The following is a 24,549-nucleotide window of genomic DNA, read 5'->3' on the forward strand; positions in this document are numbered from 1 at the left end:
AAGTTATGCAACTTGGCAATGTGTGAGCGGCAGGTTCAGCTTGGTTTAAACAAGGTCTCCAAATGGGCAGGTAAAAACGGATTTCGACTTGACCCACAAAAAAGCAACTGTGTCTTGTTCTCTCGAAAGAGAGGCATGCATTCGGAACCTGACATAGAACTGAACGGTCAACGTCTGTCTGTCAATGCGGAGCATAAATTCCTAGGCTTAATCTTGGACAACAAGTTGACCTTCGTACCGCACATCAAGTATCTAAAAACAAAATGTTTAAAAGCCATGAATGTTATAAAAGTGTTGTCACGTACTACGTGGGGTAGTGACAGGCAATGCCTCATCAACCTGTATAGAAGCCTCATTCGCACCCGCTTAGATTATGGGGCCGTTGTTTATCAGTCTGCGACTCAAAGTGCTTTCAGAATGCTGGACCCCGTGCACCATTTGGGCATCCGCCTTTCTACGGGTGCTTTTCGCACCAGCCCCGTAGAAAGCCTTTATGTTGAGTCAAATGAGTGATTGCTTCATCTGCAGAGAACTTACATGTCCTTTGTATATTTCCTGAAGATGAAAGCAGACAAGAAGCACCCCTCATTCTCTACAATTAATGATTTGTCGAGCTCCATTCTGTTCCAAAAGAGGCCATCGATGAGGCAGCCCTTCTCAGTACGCCTGAAGGGTCTAGCTGAAGAAACTGGAGTGTCACTTGAACACAGTTTAATGGCTCTTGAAGCATACCCGCCACCGTGGCAGTGGCAGATTATAGACTGCGATGTGTCGTTCCTAGAAGTTACAAAACATGCGCCTATTGCCCATATCCGAACATACTTCCTGGAACTTCAACACAAATACACACGTCCTGAGTTTTTTACAGATGCCTCCAAGTCCAACTCCTCTGTTTCCTACGCTGCTGTTGGCCCTTCCTTTTCGGATGCTGGCCCTCTACATCCAGGCACAAGTATCTTCACAGCGGAAGCTTACGCGATACTTGTGGCAGCTAAACACATCAAACAATATCAAATACAAAAAGCAGTAGTTTATACAGACTCCCTCAGTGTGGTAACGGCTCTGCACAGTCTTAAAAAACAAAAAAACCCTGTTCTCGTCTCACTTTACTCCATTTTATGCACACTCTACACACTCAACCAACATGTTGTAGTGTGCTGGGTGCCAGGGCACCGTGAGATTCAAGGCAACGTGATGGCGGATCAGCTTGCTGCATCCGTCCACGAAAGCACCGCCACTACACCCACATCAATCCCGGCCCCTGATCTTAAGCCGTCTCTCAAACGAAAGCTCAGGGACTACTGGCAGAGCAAGTGGGATACACACATACAAAACAAACTGCTCGTTATCAAACCACACCTTGGCCATTGGCTACCAGTATCAAAATCACGTCATAGACAGGTAACATTAACGAGGCTGAGGATAGGACACACATACATGACACACTCATATCTTTTATCAGGTGGCGATCCACCATTGTGTGACAGATGTAGTGAAGCATTAAAGTTCTTCACATTTTAATTCAGTGCAAACAATTGGACACTATAGGAAAACAACATTTTCCATTACCATACCGACAACATATACCTTTACACCCTGCAATGTTCGTCGGTAGGAACCCGCTTTTTAGTCATAAATCTTTGTTTAGTCGTAAATCGTGAAGAAATTCATAGTTTTAGTATTATATACCCGGTCATTCCGTAGCACGACCTCTCTAGAAAGGTTTTCGCTGCGGTGGCTACACAAGAAAGCACTCGCCTCACGGCCCTTGGACGCAAGGGTACGAACGAGTGAGGCACTTGTGCTAAAGCCATACATATCCACCATCGTCTTTTATTATCACCAACTTTTGTCATCTGTTCACACCACACACACCTTTCACGGCATTGTCATGATTTTATTACTTGTATGTTCTTACCCGCCTTACCGCGAGGAATTTTATGGCCCTTATACAGCCGCTAATCACAATCATTTTCCACATCCCATGTCCCATGAACTGGCGCTCTTTGGCCATCGAATGGCCCTTGCGCCAAAAAACACCATATATCATCATCATTATGATGAATTGTGGAGGTAACGTGCTCAGACGTGACGCTCATTCCAGACAATCCAACCAGTAGCCGCACTAGACATCATGACTGACCAGACAAACCTCCTCGCACAAATCAAAGATTTTGCGTGAGAGGAACCCAGCAGGGGCGCCTGCGCAAAAAGGCGTTTGGTGTGTACCGACACCACGGACCCGAGCTAACGGGGGAGTTTCTACTCCCTCCCACGCCTAGCCGTGCGTGGCTTTGCCGTGCCCGGGAAAAGGGGATCCTGGAGGTTGAGCTGACGCTGGGTGAATGGACCTTTAAGGCCCACCGGCAGAGGCAACACACCCCTTTGGCCCCGGCTTCACGTAGACGGTACCCCTGGGCTGACCCACCCAGGGGAAATCGGCAGTCGCCTTTTCCTATCTCTCTCTCCCTACATCTTCGTCTTTCTTACTTTTTAAGCTTTCCTGTCTACTTCTCTCTTCTGTTTACTTCCAATTTTCCTGGCGGCAAGGGTTAACCCTGTACAAATAGCCTACCTTGGTCTAGGCGCATTGGGTTATGGCAGTGTTGTACGGCTGACGTCTGCAAGCTTTTAGCACCTGCAAACTTGCAGCGTCCCCTTGTTGGGCTCCGTGGTGGGTGGCCGCCAACGCTGATTAACAAAAATAAGACCAGCATGCATGGAGCATTCCCTCAACTGTCTGATCGTACCGGCCTAAAGCGGGTACGCACCGACGACATAAATTTCTTCAACCAGCCAATAGAAACTTTTCCCCACTTACACGTCATTCACTGTAAAAAAACCGGAAAGCAAGCCAGGACCGTATATTCTTTCGTAGTTGCCAGGTGTCTTACTGAAACTCTCGGGGCTGGATACAAAGTAACCAAAATGGCTAGCGGAGACCTTCTTCTCGAAATTCGGGACAAAGCACAATTTGTAAAGCTAGACAGCCTCTCAACGTTTTGTGACGTACCGATCACCGTAACACCACACAGATCCATGAACATCACTCGCGGAGTGGTACCTGATGCAGACTTACTTGAGCTCACAGAGACTGAACTTTTGGAAGGGTGGAAGAGCCAAAATGTCAATATAGTACAGAGAATTTTCATCAGAAGAGATAATAAGGAAATACCAACGAAACACTTGATACTCACGTTTGCATCCAGTAAACTACAATATTCCATTTAAACAGGGTACACAAAGACATCTATCAGGCCGTATATACCAAACCCTCGTCGTTGCTTCCATTGCCAGAGGTATGGCCATGGCTCTAAAACCTGTCGTGGTCGCCAGACTTGTGCACAATGTGAAGTCCCAGGCCACGTGTCTGAGAACTGCAAACAACCGCCACATTGTGTAAACTGCGAAGGAAACCATGCCGCGTATTCACGCTCCTGCACATACTGGAAAAAAGAAAAAGAAATAATTACATTGAAGGTGAAGGAGAACATTACGTTTAAGGAAGCACGGCGAAGAGTCGCTCCAACCCGCAGGGGCGCCTGCGCAAGTAGGCGTTTGGTGTGTAGCGACACCACGGACCCGAGCTAACGGGGGAGGTTCTACTCCCCCCCACGCCTAGCCGTGCGTGGCTTTGCCGTGTCCGGGGAAAAAGGGATTTTGGGGGTTGAGCCGACGCTGGGCGATTGGACCTTTAAGGCCCCCCGGCAGAGGCAACACACCCCTTTGGCCCCGGCTTCACATAGACGGCACCCCTGGGCTGACCCACCCAGGGGAAATCGGCAGTCGCCTTTTCCTATCTCTCTCTTCCTACATCTTCGTCTTTATCTCTCACTTTTTATCTGTGCTGTCATCTCCTCTTTTCCGTTTACTTCAGAATTTCCTGGCGGCGAGGGTTAACCGTGTGTAGTTACCCAACCTTGGGTAGTTATATTCGGTTATAGCGGCGATGCATGGCTGGCGTCTTCAAGTGTTCAATAGTCAACCTTGTAGCGTCCCCTTGTTGGGCTCGGTGGTGGGTGGCCACCATCGCCGCCGAACCTTATTGTATTTTATGGCAAAATCTTCCTCCCCCCCCTTCCTGATCGCCTCCTAAAATGGTGGCGCACCGAAGATACTTTCTTGCTTAACACACCAAAGCCCACATTCCCAAAGTACCATGTAATTCACAGTCAAAACGAAAAGAAGACAGTCCGAGCTATTTCACCTTTCCTTGTCTCCAAAACTCTCACAGAAGCAATAGGCCCAGGTTACAAAGTAACAAAGATGGGAAGTGGCGATCTTCTTCTGGAGGTTCGTGACAAAGCTCAGTATGAAAAGCTGTCTAAGCTTGTGGCCTTTGGGGAAACCCCTGTTTCGGTGGGCCCACACAGGTCCATGAACACTGTCCGTGGCGTAATTTCTGATAGTGATCTTACTGAGCTTTCTGAAAGTGAGCTGCTCGAAGGTTGGCAGGACCAGAACGTGGTCAAAGTCCAACGAATAACAATAAGACGCAACAACAAACTGACGCCTACAAAGCACGTAATAATTACCTTCGGAACAAGTGACCTACCAGAATCAATCGAAACCGGCTATTGTAAGCTTCGTGTAAGACCATACATTCCCAACCGTCGTCGATGTTTCAAGTGCCAACGTTTCGATCATGGATCGCAGAGTTGCAGAGGGCGTGCCACTTGCGCAAAGTGCGCATCCATTCAACACATATCAGACAACTGCACCTCAGAAACAACTCATTGTTCGAACTGTGAAGGAGATCACGCTGCCTACTCACGATCATGCCCCGCATGGAAAAAAGAGAAACAAATAGTAGAACTTAAAGTTAAATTTAATCTCACATTCCAAGAAGCGCGCCAACGCTTCGCAATACACAACCCATTTTATCCCTCCTTTGCAGATGTGACGCGCCGGGGCGCCGCGCCACATGCCTCGGCACCCGCGAATGCCACACAGTGTGTGGTCGCGGTCGTGCCACCAGCGCCCCCGGCTGGAGCAGCCTGTACTGCTCCGCCAACTGACAAACAGGGCCGGCAGACCCTAGTGTCTGCTGAACCTCGGACCACTGCAGGCACAGTCAGGTCCGAAAGTTCAGTGAATGTGCCTGCCCAGCAGGCACCATCCACCACCTCACACGAGGTGATGGATACAAATCCCTCTCCTCCGGCGCCTCAGACGCCGAAGGATAGGCGCAACTCCTTGGAGCGCGCCAAAAAAAAAAAAACCTCGAATCACAGGGCCCTCAAAAGGCCCTGTAAACTAACGCAAGACCTCTGTATGCACAGCACCACACTAAATTAAAATGACACAAATACTACAGTGGAACGTCAGAGGACTGTTGAGAAACCTCGACGATATCCAGGAACTTTTACACAAACATACACCTAAAGTGCTGTGCGTACAAGAGACACACCTGAAACCGAAACACACCATTTTTTTACGTCACTACATTATCTTTCGGAAAGACCGGAATGATGCCATTGTGCCATCCGGTGGTGTGGCCATTATAGTCAATCAAGGGATTGCATGCACACACCTAACATTACAAACATCCCTTGAGGCGGTGGCTGTTCGAGCAGTTCTATTGAATAAGCTCGTCACCATCTGCTCTCTATACATACCTCCACAACACCGTCTCGAAAAGCATGAATTCGAGTCCCTCATAGACGAACTTCCGGAACCTTATGTTCTTCTGGGAGATTTCAATGCACATAGCAATCTGTGGGGTGACTCTCGCTGCGATGCTCGAGGTCGCCTGATTGAACAGCTTCTTTTTTCTTGCGGTGCATGCCTCCTGAATCGGAAAGCGCCAACATACTACAACATTGCTAACAATACGTACTCAGCAATAGACCTCAGCATAATATCCCCATCACTCCTGCCTCTACTTAAATGGGAAGTTATTAATGATCCTTATGGTAGTGACCATTTCCCTATCGTTATCAGCTCATCAATAACAAATACATGTCCTGCACAAGTTCCAAAATGGCTCACCGACAAAGCTGATTGGGGAAAGTTTAAAAAAATGACTTTATTATCTTGGACTGACATGGTGGCATTGAGCATAGAGGATGCTGTATGCTACTTTACAGCTTTCTTGGTTGATGCAGCAGCAAAATGTATTCCCCAAACATGTGGACCGTCAAGCAAACGACGAGTCCCATGGTGGAATAATGAGTGCCGTGATGCTCGAAAAAAACAAAATAAGGCATGGAGGTTGCTTAGAGACTCGCCCACAGCCGAGAATCTTGTAAACTTTAAGAACGTCAAGTCGCAAGCAAGGAGGACGCGCCGACAGGCGAGAAGAGAAAGTTGGCACAAATTCGTATCGGGCATTAACTCATACACAGATGAGTCGAGAGTCTGGAGCATGGTTGGTAAGGTGGCAGGACGAGAAGCACATTCGCTTCCTCTAGTGAACACACAAGGGTAGAGTTTGGAAGACCAGGCAAACACTCTCGGAGCGCACTTTGAACATGTCTCCAGCTCAACACACTATAGTGAAGCGTTTCGACGATACAAAACCGCAATAGAAAAACAGAGATTAGAGCGCAAGCCCAGAACACATGAGGCATACAACGAACCTTTCTGTTTTGCTGAACTGCAGGCCTCACTTGCCCGCTGCAATAAATCTGCCCCAGGCCCGGATCGTGTGGCATATGAAATGTTGAAACACCTGCCCACTGAAACCCAGAGAGCTCTCCTCTCTCTCTATAATGTGATATGGTCTTCTGGCGAGCTACCCTCAGCCTGGAAGGAAGCTATCATTATCCCGATTCTAAAACAAGGCAAGGACCCGGCCTCAGTTTCCAGCTACAGGCCAATAGCATTAACCAGCTGTATTTGCAAAGTCTTTGAAAAAATGATTAACAGGCGCCTGATGCACTTCCTTGAAATTAGTGGCCTACTTGACCCATACCAGTGTGGGTTTCGACAGGCTCGGTCCACCACTGACCACCTTGTTCGTATCAAGGCACAAATTCGCGACGCTTTTGTTCATAAGCAATTTTTTCTTTCTGTGTTTCTCGATATAGAAAAGGCATATGACACTGCATGGCGCTTCGGCATATTGCGAGACCTGTCACATTTAGGTGTGCGGGGTAGAATGCTGACAGTTATCGAAAGCTACCTGTCCAACTGTACATTCCGTGTCCAAGTTGGCACTGTTTTATCTCGAGTATTTGTCCAAGAAACAGGAGTGCCACAAGGAGGTGTATTGAGCTGTACACTTTTCATAGTTAAAATGAATTCCTTGCACCTGTCTCTCCCACGAAATATTTTTTACTGCATATATGTCGATGATGTGCAGATTGGTTACAAATCTTGCAACATCTCAATGTGCCAACGTCAAGTTCAACTAGGGTTGAACAAAGTATCTCAACGGGCAAACGAGAATGGTTTTATACTCAACGCGCAAAAGAGCACTTGTGTCTTGTTCAGCCGAAAGAGGGGCCTCCATCCTGACCCCGACATTGACCTGCATGGTCAACCTCTGTCAGTGAAGACCGAGCACAAGTTTTTCGGTCTCATATTAGACACTAAGCTAACTTTCATCCCACACATCAAGTATTTAAGGGACAGGTGCTTAAAAACAATGAACATTTTGAAAGTGTTGTCACAAACTACGTGGGGAAGTGACAGGAAATGTTTAATTAACTTATTAAAAGCCTCGTACGCACACACCTAGATTACGGTGCTATAGTCTATCAGTCGGCAACACCATCAGCCTTGAAAATTCTCGACCCTGTCCACCATCTAGGCATTCGCCTCTCTACGGGTGCTTTCCGCACCAGCCCTGTGGAGAGCCTGTACGTGGATTCGAATGAATGGTCGCTCCACCTACAAAGATGTTCCCTGTCCTTTTTGTACTTTTTGAAGGTGAAAGCAGACAAAAAACATCCTTCCCATTTCACAATTAATGATTTGTCTTGTTCTGGCTTGTTCGAGAACCGACCTTCGTTTAGGCAGCCCTACGCGCTGCGTGTAAGGAGCTTGGCCGAAGGAACAGGTGTGCCTCTTCTTGAACCCAGTTTGATGGCTCCTGCAACATATCTGCCACCGTGGCAGTGGCAGCTTATAGACTGTGATATCTCTTTTGTTGATGTCACAAAGCACGCACCACTTGCACACATTCATACATACTTCCTAGAACTACAACATAAATACACATGCCCTGAGTTCTTTACTGATGCGTCAAAGTCAAACACTTCTGTGTCATATGCAGCAATAGGCCAATCCTTTTCTGAGGCCGGCGTTCTTCATCCTAATGCAAGCATTTTCACAGGAGAAGCTTACGCAATACTGGCGGTCGTAAAACACATTAAACAGATAAAATTACAAAAGGCGGTAATATACACAGATTCCCTACGCGTGGTCAAAGCCCTGAAAACTCCTAAAAAACACAAGAACCCCGTGCTGGTGTCACTCTACTCACTTCTGTGCACACTCTACGCATCAAAACAGCATGTCGTTGTCTGCTGGGTCCCAGGGCACCGTGAAATACAAGGGAACGTTTTGGCCGACAATCTGGCTGCTTGCGCCTATGTCACTACTGCCAATTCACCAACACCAGTCCCTGCACTTGACTTAAAAACTTTTATAAAACGAAAGTTCAGGGGGTATTGACAGAGCATGTGGGATAAACAAACAGATAATAAACTCCATGCTATTAAGCCGCAACTAGGTTATTGGCCGCCACTATCAAAATCACGACACACGGAAGTAATACTAACAAGGCCTAGGACTGGACACGCACATTCTACACATTCATTTCTTCTGTCTACCGGTGATCCACCATATTGTGAGAGATGTGGAGAGCCCCTTACGGTTCTCCACATTCTCGTCCAGTGCAATGAGCTAGGTGCTCTAAGAAAAAAGCGCTTTTTACTGCCCTACCGACAGCAGCTCCCTCTACACCCTGGGATGCTCATCGGTAGGGATCCGCTTTTTAAACTGCAAACACTTTTTACATTTATAAAAGAAGTGCAAAGCTTTCACCCGATATTTCGAGGTCATCCGTAGCACGACCTCTATAGAGTGGTCGTGGCTGTGGTGACTATATGTTCATCATGGTTTTATTATCATGACATTTTGCCATCAGCTATCACCACACATATGTCACGCCACTGTCATAATTTTATTACTTTCATGTTTTAACCCGCGTTAGAGCGAGGAATTTTAAGGCCCCTTTACAGCCACGCACCATATCATTGTTCATATCTGTAGTCAATTGAAATGGCGCTCTTTGGCCATCAATTGGCCCTTGCGCCACTAAAAACTACTCATCATCATCAAGAGTTGCTCCATTCTATGGACCTACTTACGCTGATGCGGCGCGTCAGGGGGCACCGCCGCACCAGCCCTCGCCACCCCTTCGGCCCGCGCAGAGCGAGCCGTCGGCTGTGGCACCTGCCCCCAAGGCGGCTGTAGCCCAGGCTACACCGCCTACTCCCAAACAGAGACCGGAGACTCCAGATTCTTCGGGTCTCAAGGCCTCCCCTCACCAGGCGAGGCCCAAAATCCGAACTAACAGCCCGCACGTGCGGGCATCCAGTGCCTCCGAGAAGGCAATAGATACGTCGGCACCCTTGGTGCCGAAAGAGCGGCGTGGCTCCTTGGAGCGCGCCAAGAAAGCAAAAAAGCAAATAACAGGGCCTGGTGACGGCCCTGTTAAGTGAACTCAAAATCCCCGTCTGAACAGCCACTCGCTTTTCGTACACACAGCATTATTTTACATTTACCATGAACACTCAAATTATACAATGGAACGTCAGGGGCCTTCTCAGAAACCATGACGACATCCAAGAACTCTTACACGAACACTCACCAAAAGTGCTGTGTGTACAAGAAACACACCTTAATTCAAAACACACAAATTTGCTTCGTAAATACGCTATTTTTCGAAAGGACCGTAATGATGCCATGACATCATTCGGAGGTGTTGCCATTATAGTGAATCAAGGAATTGCATGCACGCATTTACAACTCCAAACATCCCTTGAGGCAGTGGCTGTTCGAGCGGTTCTTTTTGATAAACTGATCACAATCTGCACTATTTACATTCCTCCCAGCTATCAGCGGCAAAAACGTGATTTACACTCCTTAATTGATGAACTTCCGGAACCTTATGTTCTCCTTGGAGACTTTAATGCGCATAGCAGGCTATGGGGTGACTCTCGGTATGACGCGCGAGGTCGACTGATCGAACAGTTCCTTCTGTCGTCGAGCGCGTGTCTCCTAAACCGAAAAGAACCAACCTATTATATTCTCGCCAATAACACCTACTCCTCCATAGACCCAAGCATAGTATCTCCATCCCTTGTGTTTCTACTCCAGTGGAAAGTCGTCAGTAATCTGTACGGAAGCGACCACTTCCCCGTAGTTTTGAGCACAAAAACAGTAACTGAGTGCCCACCACGTGTTCCCAATTGGCTCATGAACAGAGCCGACTGGGAACAGTTTTATACCATCGCTCGTCTAGGTTCGAATGACATATGTACTTTGAACATTGATGTTGCTGTAAACTTCTTCACAGTGTTTTTGATTGATGCTGCAACAAAATGCATCCCACAAACAAATGGACACCCTGGAAAACGGCGTGTGTCATGGTGGAACTCTGAATGCCGAAACGCGCGCAAACAGCAAAACAGAGCTTGGAGGCTGCTTCGGAACTCACCGACAGCCGAAAATCTTGACACCTTCAAGAAAATAAAGTCTCAAGCTAGGAGAACGCGTCGGCAGGCCAGAAGAGAAAGCTGGCAGAAGTTTTTGTCAGGGATCAATTCATACACACAAGAGGCCCAAGTCTGGAACATGGTCGGTAGGATAGCAGGGAAATAATTACACACACTTCCACTCGTAAACCCTCAAGGTGATACCTTGGAAGATCAGGCAAACTTCCTCGGGGCACATTTTGAACGGGTATCCAGCTCGTCCCACTATACTGGCACTTTCGAAAAATACAGAACAAGAATAGAAAAGCAGACACTCGAACACAAATCCACTAGATACGAGGCATATAACCAAGCTTTCAGTCTAGCGGAGCTCCGAACGTCCCTAAACTCCTGCAGTACTTCTGCCCAGGTTCTGACCGTGTGGTGTATGAAATGTTAAAAAACCTACCTGCAGAAACACGAAAAACCCTACTTTGTTTGTACAATGCTATCTGGTTTTCTGGCACTATCCCTACCTCCTGGAAAGAGGCTATTATTATTCCCATTTTGAAAGAGGGCAAGGACCCTTCTTTAGCTTCAAGTTATAGGCCTATCGCATTTACAAGCTGCTTGTGCAAAGTATTCGAAAAAATGATAAACTGCCGACTTGTACATATTCTTGAAACCAACAATTTGCTCGACCCATTTCAGTGCGGGTTTCGAAAAAGTAGATCTACCACAGACCACCTTGTTCGTATCGAGGCACAGATCAGAGACGCCTTTGTCCATAAACAATATTTTCTCTCTGTATTCCTCGATATCGAAAAGGCGTATAATACAACATGGCGTTTCGGAATTCTAAGAGACCTGTCCCACCTTAGTGTGCGCGGAAGAATGTTTCATATAATCGAAAGTTACCTGTCAAACCGGACATTCCGTGTCCGTCTGGGCAGTGTGCTCTCCCAAACATTTGTCCAGGAAACAGGCGTGCCAGAAGGTGGCGTGCTTAGTGGCACACTTTTTATTATCAAAATGAATTCTTTGCACTTGTCCATTCCCCGCAATCTGTTCTATTGTACATATGTCGACGACGTTCAGCTTGGCTTCAAGTCATGCAACTTGGCCATGTGTTAGCGGCAGGTTCAGCTGGGTTTAAATAAGGTCTCCAAATGGGCAGATGAAAACGGATTTCGACTTAACTTACAAAAAAGCACGTGTGTTTTGTTCTCTCGAAGGAGAGGCATGCACTCGGAACCTGACATTCGACTGAACGGGCAACGTCTGTCCGTCAAAGCCGAGCACAAATTCTTAGGCCTAATCTTGGACAACAAGTTGACCTTCGTGCCGTACATCAAGTATTTAAAAACAAAATGTTTAAAGGCCTTGAATGTTATAAAAGTGTTGTCACATACTACGTGGGGTAGTGATAGGCAATGCCTCATGAACCACTATAGAAGCCTCATTCGCACCCGCTTAGATTATGGGGCCGTTGTCTATCAGCCTGCTACTCAAAGTGCCTTGAAGATGCTGGACCCCGTGCACCGTTTGAGCATCCGCCTTTCTACGAGTGCTTTTCGCACCAGCCCCATAGAAAGCCTTTACGTTGAGTCAAATGAGTGGTCGCTTCATCTGCAAAGAACTTTCATGTCCTTTGTTTATTTCCTTAAGGTGAAAGCAGACAAGGAGCACCGCTCATACTCTACAATTAATGATTTGTCGAGCTCAACTCTGTTTAAAAACAGGCCTTCGATGAGGCAGCCCTTTTCAGTACGCCTGAAGGGTCTAGCTGAAGAAACTGGAGTGTCACTTGAACACAGTTAAAGGCTCCTGTAGCATACCCGCCACCGTGGCAGTGGCAGATTATAGACTGCGATGTGTCCTTCCTAGAAGTTACAAAACATGCGCCTATTGCCCATATCTGAACATACTTCCTGGAACTTCAACACAAATACACACGTCCTGAGGTTTTTACAGATGCCTCTAAGTCCAACTCCTCTGTGTCCTAAGCTGCTGTTGGCCCTTCCTTATCGGATGCTGGCCCTCTACATCCAGGCACAAGTATCTTCACAGCGGAAGCTTACGCGATACTTGAGGCAGCTAAACACATCAAACAATATCAAATACAAAAAGCAGTAGTTTATACAGACTCCCTCAGTGTGGTAACGGCTCTGCACAGTCTTAAAAAACAAAAAAAACCCTGTTCTCGTCTCACTTCACTCCATTTTATGCACACTCTACACACTCAACCAACATGTTGTAGTGTGCTGGGTGCCAGGGCACCGTGAGATTCAAGGCAACGTGATGGCGGATCAGCTTGCTGCATCCGTCCACGAAAGCACCGCCACTACACCCACATCAATCCGGCCCCTGATCTTAAGCCGTCTCTCAAACGAAAGCTCAGGGACTACTGGCCGAGCAAGTGGGATACACACATACAAAACAAACTACACGTTATCAAGCCATACCTTGGCCATTGGCTACCAGTATCAAAATCACGTCATACACAGGTAACATTAACGAGGCGGAGGATAGGACACACATACACGACACACTCATATCTTTTATCAGGTGGCGATCCACCATTGTGAGACAGATGTGGTGAAGCACTAAGAGTTCTTCACATTTTAATTCAGTGCAAACAATTGGACACTATAAGAAAACAACATTTTCCATTACCCTACCGACAACATATACCTTTGCACCCTGCAATGTTCGTCGGTAGGGAACCGCTTTTTAGTCACAAATCATCGTTAGCGTTTTTTAAAGAAATTCATAGTTTTCATATCATATACCCGGGCATCCCGTAGCATGACCTCTCCAGAGAGGTTTTTGCTGCGGTGGTTACACAAGAAAGCACGTGCCTCACTGCCCTTGCACGCAAGGGTATGAACGAGTGAGGCACTTGTGCTAATGCCATACATATCCACCATCGTCTTTTATTATCACCAACTTTTGTCATCTATTCACACCACACAGACCTTTCACGGCATGGTCATGATTTTATTACTTGTATGTTTTTACCCGCCTTACTGCGAGAAATTTTATGGCCCTTATACAGCCGCTTATCACAGTCATTGTCCATATTTTTAGTAAGATGAACTGGCGCTCTTTGGCCGTGAAAAGGCCCTTGCGCCATAAAACATCAAACATCATCATTCTGCGAGAGGAAGTGGCTCGGTAGCTTTCTCTCCTGCCTTTTGATCAACGCCAGGTGCTCTCACAGCAACAGCCACTGCGACACCCACCACCATTGGCTCCCATGCTCCGACATGTGGTCCAGGAGCAGATTACCGAGGCTATGCCGGTACTCTTACAGCAGCCCCCCATCACCGCGTCCCTTACTTACGCTGAGACACTAAAGCGGCAGAGCTACACCAGCCCCCGCCGTTCCAGAAACTGCCGCATACCTCAGTGCTGACTGAGCCATCCACCGCTTGGGTTCCTCCCATTACTACCACAGCCTCAACCCACTCGTCCGCCGCATTGGCTGCTCCCCTCGTCGCCAATACTTGGAGAACACGCGATAACCGACCCATCTGTTTTGCATGTGTGGTCTTGGCCATATCACCCGATACTGCCGTCGTCGCCTGCCGGGATACACCAACGCCCAGATACAGAACAGCTTCATGAACCTTTCTTCATCTCGTCTGGAAAATTCGGATCCTCAGTCAAGCTCGTATCCAGGTCCGCGTACTGTGTCTAGTCGCTCACCTTCACCCCATCGTCGCTTCCTGTCACCCATGCGTCATCGGCCAGCTCCTCAACACGAGGGAAACTAACCGCCGCAGTTCAGGAGGTAAAAAGTGCGCTGTCGAAACTCTCAAGTCCTCGGACATTGCCGTCGAATATTGTAGAAGTTTTTGTAGAAGGTACTCGAGCTCTAGTGGATACCGGTGCTGCCGTTTCCGTGATAGACGCTGAACCTTGCCGCAAGCTCCAAAAAGTGACTACGCCTCTTGACATGATGTCCTTGCAAACAGCGAATTGGGACTGGTTCAGCCTGTAGCCACCTGTACTGTTGGACTGACCATCGCGAAGGACCACTACACTGTTGAGTTTACTGTCCTTTCATCGTGATCACACGACATCATACCTGGATGGGATTTTTCATCGCGCAACCACACCGTTATTGATTGTGCAAGATCGGAACTTGAACTCTTCCCGTTTTACGGCCAACCAACCAAACGCATTCAGCCCACCGTACACAAACTCGTCGTCAAAGAAGGCACTGAAATTCCTCCGACAGCAGCTGTGTTGTTCCCCGTATTCCGTGACGGCATTAGGGACGAAGCTGCATTCTTGAACCATCAAGCCTATTTCTTAGTCGAAGATTACTTCTGCCTTATTCAACCCTCTCCATTTCTGAAGGAAACAGCGCTCTGTGTATCTTCAATTGCCTTCCGTATCCCGCTGAACTGTTTCAAGGTGAATCTCTCGGACATGTGCATGCCATTGATAAAGAACAAATTTTTACCATGCCACCAGATTGTTCCGGTGAATACGACATCATCAGTGCCCTCAACATTTCCAATGTACCACCTTCCGAGCTTTTCGATTCATTAATTGCCGATGGACTATCACCATCTGAACGTTCCGAGCTTCTTCAGCTGTTCTACCAGTTCCGTGAATCCTTTGACGTTGCTGAACTTACCCTTGGCCGAACTCCCAGTTTTTTTCACTGCATTGACACCGGTTGCAACGCACCAGTATGACTACGACCATACCGTCTTTACGTCGCGGAGCGTCAGGTTATCACCGAACAGGTTGACGATACGCTCAAGCGCGACGTTATCTGACCTTCCCAAAGCCCATGAGCATCACCTGTCGTTTTTGTTAAAGAGAAAGATCGTACAATTCGCTTTTGCGTTGATTACAGGCGCTTAAATAAGATCACTCGCAAAGCCATATACCCTTTGCCCAGGATTGATGATGCCCTTGATTGCTTGCAAGGTACCGAGTTTTTTTTCGTCATTGGATTTGCGTTCGGGGTATTGGCAGGTGCCCTCAGCAGATGCCGATCGTCTAAAACAGCCTTCGTGACACCGGACGGGCTATATGAATATGAGTTCAATGTCATGCCCTTCGGCTTCTGCAATGTGCCAGCCACATGCGAGCGCATGATGGACTTGGTTCTGCGGGGTTTAAAATGGAACATATGCCTCTGCTACCTCGACAATATCGTCGTCTTTGCACCCAATTTCGCAACACATCTTGTACGCCTGAAACATGTCCTCACGTGTCTGAAGAATGCGCAGCTCCAAGTGAATTTCAAGAAATGCCACTTCGCTGCTCGGAAGCTCACCATTCTCGGCCACGTCGTATCAAAGGATGGCGTTCTTCGTGACTCAGCTAAACTACACGCTGTCACTGAATTCCCTGAACCGACGACTGTAAAACAGTTACGCAGCTTTGGGATTATGCTCCTACTTTCGTCGGTTTGTGCGCAACTTCGCCTTCAAATTTGTCCCTTTGACCCAACTTTTAAGCAGTGCCAACGACATGTCGTCATGGTCTTCCGAGTGTGATCACGCATTTACCACTTTTCGCAATCTCCTGACATCACTGCCTATGCTGCGCCACTGTGATTCCACGGCTGAAACTGAGATCCGTACAGACGCCAGCGGTGTCGGTCTCGGTGCAGTTCTCGCTCATCGCAAGCCTGGTTCCACTGAGTATGTCGTCGCCTATGCCATCAGAACGCTCAACAAGGCTGAGGTAAACTACAGTGTTACCGAAAAAGTGCTTAGCCATACTTTGGACGAATGTCAAGTTTCGCCCATACTTATATGGCCACACGTTTGCTGTATTTACAGACAATCATGTCTTATGTGTCTTGTCGTCGCTGAAGGATCCATCAGGCCGACTTGCTCGTTGGGCTCTGCGGCGTCAAGAGTATGAAATACGCGTCGTGTACCGTTCCGGCCGCCAACATGCCGATGCTGATGTGCTCTCGCTACCACCACTGTCCACTGACGCTGCCACTTTATCTTCTATGGAACACGCGCTGTCAGCTCTTTACACCGACACAATGTCCTCTGCACAGTGCGACGATCCATGGATAACTTCGCTTCTGGACGTTTTATCTGTGGTACCGACACTTCCAACCACTGGAGCAATGCGACGCCAGGCTTCGCACTTTACTATTCGAGGTGGCCTCTTGTACCGGCGCAATTACTCACCAGACGGCAGGAAGTGGCTGCTCGTTATTTCTCGAAAGCTGCGCTCTACAATCTGTGCATTGTTTCACTCCGACCCGCAATGCGCTCAAGCTGGTTTCTTCAAGACCTACGAACGTTTAAGGAAGTGGCATTACTGGCGTGGGACGTTTAATTTTGTTTGACAGTTTATTCGCGGCTGCCACGAGTGTCAGCGACGGAAACAGCCACCGAATCCAGGAGCAGCTCCACTACAGCCGTTTCTGTGCCCCGACCGCCCAGTCGATCGTGTAGGAATTGACCTTTATGGACCACTTCCATTGATCACAGCAGCAAACCGGTGAGCTATCGTTTCTCTAGATCACTTGACACGGTACGCCAAAACCACTGCTCTTCTACGGTGACCACTGAGGACATCGCATCTTTTATCCTCCATCAGTTTGTGTTGCGTCACGGCCCTCCTCGCGAGCTCCTCAGTGACCGGGGCCGTGTATTGCTATCTGACGTAATCTAAGCACTTCTTCGTCAGTGCTATATTGTACACCGGATGAGTACTGCTTACCACCCTCAGACGAATTTCCTGACTGAGCGGTTTAATCATACCCTGGTTGACATGCTCGCGACGCATGTGGCATCTGACGAAACGAACTGGGACTTTATTCTTCCGTTTGCGACCTACGCGTACAACACAGCTATCCAAGTCACCACCAGCTTTTTCCCATTCTTCCTTCTGTACGGACGTCAACCATCGCACACAATTGACACTTTGCTGCCATACGCACCAGATGTGTCTGAGTGCACGACCGTGTCCGAAGCCACCTGTCACGCCGAAGAATGGCGCCAAATAGCGAAGCAGTTTACTGCGGCTGACCAGCATTGCCAGAAAAAGGCCTGCGATGACGACCACCCTCCTGCATTGAAGTTCGCCCCTGGAACTCTTGTATGGCTGTATGTATAACCCTGTGAACCTGGTTTGTCTACCAAGCTGCTTTCAAATTACCATGGTCCATACCACGTGGTAGAACGCACATCGCCCGACAACTACGCCATTGAACCGCTTACGCCGCTCGGTGACCATTGTCGGTGTGGACACAATATTGTTCACGTCTACCGCTTGGAGCCGTAGTTAGACCCGCTCATTCCCACTTGTTAAATCGCCAGGATGGCTTCATATTTCTCGATGAGGGCAATTATAATGAAGGAATTATGACAACACCAGGGAACAACAAGCATCATTCTACCATCTTCCTCGTCCTGTCGCAATCTCGAATCTTCCAGCTGCCCGTTAGGTTCGCCCAATAAAACTCTTTACAAGTGTAATGATTAAGAAAGTGGAATGCTGGACCAGTTGGCACAACATAATGTGGAAATAATAAGCGCTCATATATTTCCACATTAGGAAGTGTAATGAATTCTTACACTAATTTCCCCTGCGGGTGGAAGCGGCCAGCCTTTCCGCGAATCACGCTGTGGAACGCATACGATAGGGCTTGAGACGCGAAACATGCATTGGTGAGTGAGGACACGAGCAGGTTTGACACGGTAGTTCACCGGTGGTGTCTGTTCTACAAGTTTGTAGGGACCAAGATAGCGCGACTCAAGCTTCTCGCTTAAGCGAGGAGTTCGTGCAGGTTGTCCATAGAAGTACATTGTTACAGGTAGGTGGAAAACGACGCGGTGAGTGGCATCGTAACGATGTTTGCCATCTTCTTGGCTAGCTTCGGTGTTTACACGAGCAAGAAGACTGCATTGAGTAACACGGGACAGAAACTGGTCGCAAACAAATGGCGAAGAGTTGACGGGGCCAGCAAAAAAACGTCGAGTGGTGTTGTCGGTTGGCGTCTGTATACTGAATGGAGGATAGCCTGTGGTTCATTGAACTGACGTATTGTATGCATACATGACAAAGGAAAGAATAGCATCCCAGTTACGATGGGCAGGTGGGATATACATGGACAGCATGCCGCACAGCATGCAATGAAATCTCTCTGTTAAACCATTGGTCTGTAAATGAAAGCTAGATGTTGTTTTATTAACTGTTTTTTATGCTTGAAGAGCTTCAGTGAGCGTGCTTGAAAGAAATGTCTTGCCTCGGTCACTAAAAAGAACATGAGGGACCCCGTGACGTAGGTACATAGCATTCAGGAAAAAAGTCGCTACTTCGGAAGCAGTTCCTGAAGTGATCGAGGCTGTCTCAGCGTACCGGGTCAAGTGATCAACCATGGTGACGATCCATCGCTTGCCGTCTGAGGTAGTTGCAAGAAACCCGAAGAGGTCAATTCCCACGACAGAATATATCTCTGTGTGTGTTCATATATAAGGCCCCAAAAAAGGAGAACAGATTTTAAAAATCAGACTTTAACAAACATCGGGGAATTTGCCACGTACCATAGGAACCGATGCCATGTGAATCTTACAGAGAGACTGTGGTGTAATTTTTTCTTGAGCGAAACATTACAAAGCAATCGTGAAAGCACTCTTTCTGTGAAAGTGCTCTTGAAGTGCAAATCGGCAACTCCCAGAACAATCGACAAAAATCTAGAGCCAAAGCCTTGCTAGAAAAAGCTAAAAATGGGGTGGATGATTGCTCGTTTCTTGCCGTGGAGTTCATGTCCTTTAAACGAGCCTTCACAACAGCACTTATGAACGGTAAACGTGAACTATTCAACTCGGCTTCCACCGACACCACGAAAGCAGAAGTTGCCAAGCAAGTAACCAACCATTGAACTGACACTTTTAGAGCCAAATTGATCGAAGATTCACATGATTCTAGGGCAGCCACCTGAGTATTTGCAAAAGGAGTATACTCTATAGAGGCGTTGGAAATGCTCAAGGAAAAAGCAGTCAAACTGCACATGGCTATCTGGTTTCCTGATGACATGGGAGAAATCAATGGTGCTGTCGTAAACCTGAATGAATCAGCCTACAATTCTGTACGAGGAGTTGAGAACTACGCAGATACAAGGCAACAAGATGCTGAGGTTCCAGAATGCAGGGACCCTCTTCTCGTACGATGAGCTAACCAAACATTTCTACAGAATGCAGGGGTCCTTTCCTTGCAAGATATGCTAACCAAACACTTCTACATAGGACGCAAGGTCTTCTCCCCTTTCACACAGTAAGCTGAACAGAGCTCAGGTCATTACTCTGAGGCTATTACAAACAAGAACTTACCCGGTCCCACTGTTACTTAATAAGGTAGATTCGGATTTCTGTTTTCCTACAACATGAAACAATTGTCGCGACATCATAGATCCCGCTATCGGACGTTGCTCTGCGTTAAGCAAGCGACAAGCGAAATACTGAAGAACAGCGGGACGTTGCTTTACGCAGTTATATATTAGAGGGCAGTTACGGGCAGCTCAAGGGGCTCGCGAAGCGGCTGAAAGGCCAGTTCTTTTGATATCTACATGGGATCGGCCCGCTTCGGGCCAGGACACTAGCGTGACCTTTAGTTCATTGACGACTTTTTCATGTATCCATCCATTTCCTTTTGACATGCGCAGAATATTCTAAGTTACCACGTAAGAATATTAGTTCTTCTTTTTTAATGAATAACTTTCCTTTGTAATGTGTCTGTGCAGGTTATGAAGGTTGTGCGCATTGGCATGGCGGCCATACGCCATTATTTACTGGATGGGCCTATGGCGACCACTAAAAAGCTAAAGGTGGTGCACCTAGTACGTGACCCACGCGCCATCTGGCTGTCCCGTAGGCGACGCAAGTGGTGTCGTGGTAATTGTTCCAGAGCCATAGCACTTTGCAACGATATGAAGCGTGACCTGGATGTGTTCGAGAATATAAGCCGGGAGTTTCCCGGCCGGGCGATACAGGTGAGGATCTAAAGTGTCATTACAACAAGCAAAGTCAGAGGTCATTTCATTGGAAGAGTATTGGTAGAGAGAAATGCATTTAGCGGGTATATGCTTAGAAAATAAACGCTAATTTTTTGGTATCCGGGAAGCATAAGGTGTATAAAAACCACTTCTTAGCGGTACTTGCCCAACGATTGAAAACTGGAGTGTTGCTAAATATATTCAGTTGACATTTTGGACGACGCAGAGAACTATGCAAACAAGATGTTTAAACTTGAAGGATAAAAAATCAGCTGTTTGGGTCATAGGACAAATGAGTGTAAGCCAAAATGAAGAAGAGAATGAGCGGTAATAAGAAACGTATCGGATGTGCATTTAGCGCAGACAGATAGATGACCGGTGATTATGAAAAGTGACAGACATGATTCTAAGAGAATTGCCAAGTACGTGAGAACAAAGCATTGAGTGAGATGAAAGAACCAATCGACAAGTTTGCGGGGGTAACGCGGCTGCTTTAAGCACATGGCAGGGTTGATTCACGAAACACGGGAGTGGCCTTTGCCTTGCAACAAGGGTAGTCATGCTAAGGGCAATGATAGGCTGATTCTCATCACCGCCATGACGCTACGTATGTGGCCCTATGCCATAAGATACCTTGAATATGCCCGCGGGTGCTATGGATTACAGGTTTCCAAAGGAAGTATTGGTTCTTCACACTAAACAGCCCCGACAGTTCGTACATGTAATTTCGTATTTCTCATTTTGCATTTGTGAGTGAGAGTTGCTTGAGAAATGGCAAGACCTTTTTGCAGCTTCAAATATTCGGGAAAACGCCTTGCACAAGTAACGTCCACCTCGTCGCCTATAGATCCTCTCGGTGAGCAAACACACGCCATGTGTGGCTGGTCATGCCTTAAACGTCGTGCTAACTGTGATATTGAGACATTGAACATAAGAACTTGTAGAGAGTTATACTCTCAAAAGTAGTGCCGAAACATCGTTCCCAGATTTATAGGTCGACAAATTCACACGTAGTATCATGTTGTTCCAATATTTATTACCACTCAACGTCCACCTTCGACTGTTTTTCGTTTTCACAGGTGCGTTTCGAAGACCTTGCTCTGGATACTCTAAACGTTACATTGAAAATGTACAGTGCACTTGGACTACCTTTGACAACGTCCGTGAGGCAGTTCATCGACACCCACACAAAAGAGACAAACGTCAAAGTTCAACGCTATCCTTACGCCACCTTCAGGAACTCCAAAAGCGTGGCCAACGCGTGGAAGCGGAAGATAAGGCCTGAACACACTTTGCACCTCAACAGGGTCTGTGGAGACGTGATCAGAAGGCTGGGCTACGAACTCTGAAGATGGTTACTCAGTACCGTAGCTTAGAGCGCAAGGTGTGGTGTTCTATGGCGCTGGTTCGGTTCTAGGCTAATGTACAACATCTTGATGGGCACGAAATAGAAAGTATACCCATGTACTATATTTAGAGTATGGTAAAGAAGAACTAACCCCAGACAGGCAGGCAGGCAGGCAGGCAGGCAGGCAGGCAGGCAGGCAGGCAGGCTGGCAGGCTGGCAGGCTGGCAGGCTGGCAGGCAGGCAGGCAGGCAGGCAGGCAGGCAGGCAGGCAGGCTGGCTGGCAGGCAGGCTGGCTGGCAGGTAGGTAGGTAGGTAAGTAGTTAGGTAGGTAGGTAGGAAGGTAGAAAATTTCATGTGGTCTTGAAGAAGCCATCACCCAGTTTTCATTGAGGGAGTACCATGGGCCGCTCCCTCGTCAAGACATGGAAGCAAAGCCTCACCGCCGCGTCGTGGGCCTTCTGAACTGCCTTCTTAGAACCAGCCGAAGAACCAGTCGTGGAACTTTGTGGACTGCCTTGTTGGGACCAGTCGTAGACTGCCTTGTTGGAAACAGTTGTGGGAACCAGTCGTGGCTATTGAGCATTGAATAAAAATGTCTGCGGGATCTCTTGATCCATATGGTCGAAAAAAACAGAGTGGTATGTATAGGTACAGTTTGAGAAGGATGAAGACTGAAAAGAACAGAAGGGACACCAATAAGTTATTATGCACGACTGAAAAGTTTAATTGAGGAACACATGCACTTTCCAATCAATTTTAGCGGCGTAGATCCTTAGCGCCTAGCCTTGTCGACGTCCGCCACGCCACACAAATCCTAAACTGAAACTCAACATGAGTACAACGAAAAAAAAAGTCAGTTTTGCCCACTTTGTTTCGTCAATAGGACGAAGCAACAAATGCGATAGCAAGAAATCATAATATCATATGGAGAACGAGAAGCAACTGGATATTAGGCCCACCGCTACAACAAGAAGGACACTCGAAAAGAACGCATAGTTATACCCAGGACAAGTGTGAACTAACAAACCACCATAGCACTTCTTTGTATTTGAGGAAGGCGCTGAAAATGTCCACAATCCAGAAGCTATAGTGAACTAGAACCATACATTAGCAGAAGCCAATGCTGTATGATTTTTATTTTAAACAGCGCCACATGGAATAACCCCTCTGTGTTTCCGGCCACGAGTTAGCTCCTGACTACGGAGGTTTTAAAAAATTGCAGGAGTGGAAATTCTTGCCCACGAGCGAAGCTGTGCCAACCGTAAGATCGTGGTTGTGGCAGCCACCTCACTAGGGTATGATGAACTTTTGACGTTCGGCGATTGAGAAGGAGCGTTTTTCTCACACGCCCAATGTGTTTAACGTGACTTAGTGCTCAAAGTGTGTCCTTGTGTTACTTTTTTTTGTAAGCCTCGAACTATGGGCAAATTTTATTGAAGATTAGGTCACGGATACTAGTCTCTGCGCACTTTATCTTTGGAAACAACTGTGTTTTTATTTACAGTTAACGTAGTTTTTAGACTAAAAAATCAAAGACACTTGATGTCTAAGTAGGCACTGCCAGAAAATAGCATGTTTCTGAGATCTCTCGACGACAAAAGCTGGCTTCACTACTGCTGGCAAAACATTGCGAGAGCTTCAACTCCAGCATTTTTTTAATGCTCCTTGATTCTGACGTTTAATGCGTCACGCGCTATTTATATTTTCTACATGATGAGTGGCACAGGAGGAGGGTACATTTTTTAGCGCGTCTCAAGGGCAGTTTTCAATTTGAAAGAAAATTCGAATTGTTCGTAATAGAAATAACGCTCAAGGTGTTTCGAGATCTGCATACAACGAGCGGTAAATGGAGCATATAAATTGCTCTCCGTTATACCACTCGCACAAGCATGGCACGTAGCTGTGGTGGCTAGTGCAGCGGAGTGAGGGGGTCGCTGGTTCAAATCCCTAGTGTGGTGCTTTAGAATTGTTATATACCTTTTTACATATATACGTACACTTACATATTAAGGACATGACAGTGTTGGCAACGGCGATGGCAGGAAGCAGCCGAGAATGTCCGTATACTCACTATCGCAATGAACGATAACATCTATGTAAAAAAAACAACTTTGTGTGTACATCAACCATATATATGATGGCACATGCATGACAAACTGCGCCATTCCTTCGTTTATCCATCCACGCGTGCGTTCGTTCATCCATCTGTCCATCTATGCATCCATACGTTTGTCCATCCAACTAGGTCCCCATCTGTTCATTCGTCCATCCTTTATTCTAGTATGTGACTTTAACACACATATTGGGGGCCTTAAGACCTAGCCTCACTCTGTCAAGAGTGAGGCTAGGTCTCAAGCCCGAGATGAGTAATTGTTTTTAGTTGTGACTCACCGCTCACCCGCACCCTTCCTTATCTGTTCTGTTCCGTTTCCACCCTACTCCCGCTGTACCTAATCATGCTCTTTATCAGCTGGCTCAACTTTCATTATTAGTGAAATATGTTTCTTCTGCACAGGGCTCTGTTTATTGTAATAGCCTTCCTTATCAGTGCGCCTGCGTCA

At 47.2% G+C, this 24,549-nt stretch overlaps 1 protein-coding gene across 1 annotated transcript in view; it reads left to right on the plus strand.

Annotated features, from left to right (window-relative positions):
- LOC119164790 (carbohydrate sulfotransferase 5-like) overlaps nt 1-24,221 on the plus strand; it is a 69,381-nt gene extending 45,160 nt beyond the window's left edge. Inside the window, exons 4-5 of the mRNA XM_075873783.1 lie at nt 20,389-20,637; nt 21,720-24,221. Coding sequence (XP_075729898.1) covers nt 20,389-20,637; nt 21,720-21,989 — 519 coding nt within the window. The 3' untranslated portion in view covers nt 21,990-24,221. The remainder of the gene's footprint in view (nt 1-20,388; nt 20,638-21,719) is intronic.
- Nucleotides 24,222-24,549: the final 328 nt, after the last annotated feature.

This window comes from Rhipicephalus microplus, chromosome 9 (assembly GCF_043290135.1).
Source record: "Rhipicephalus microplus isolate Deutch F79 chromosome 9, USDA_Rmic, whole genome shotgun sequence".
Lineage (NCBI taxonomy): Eukaryota > Metazoa > Arthropoda > Arachnida > Ixodida > Ixodidae > Rhipicephalus > Rhipicephalus microplus.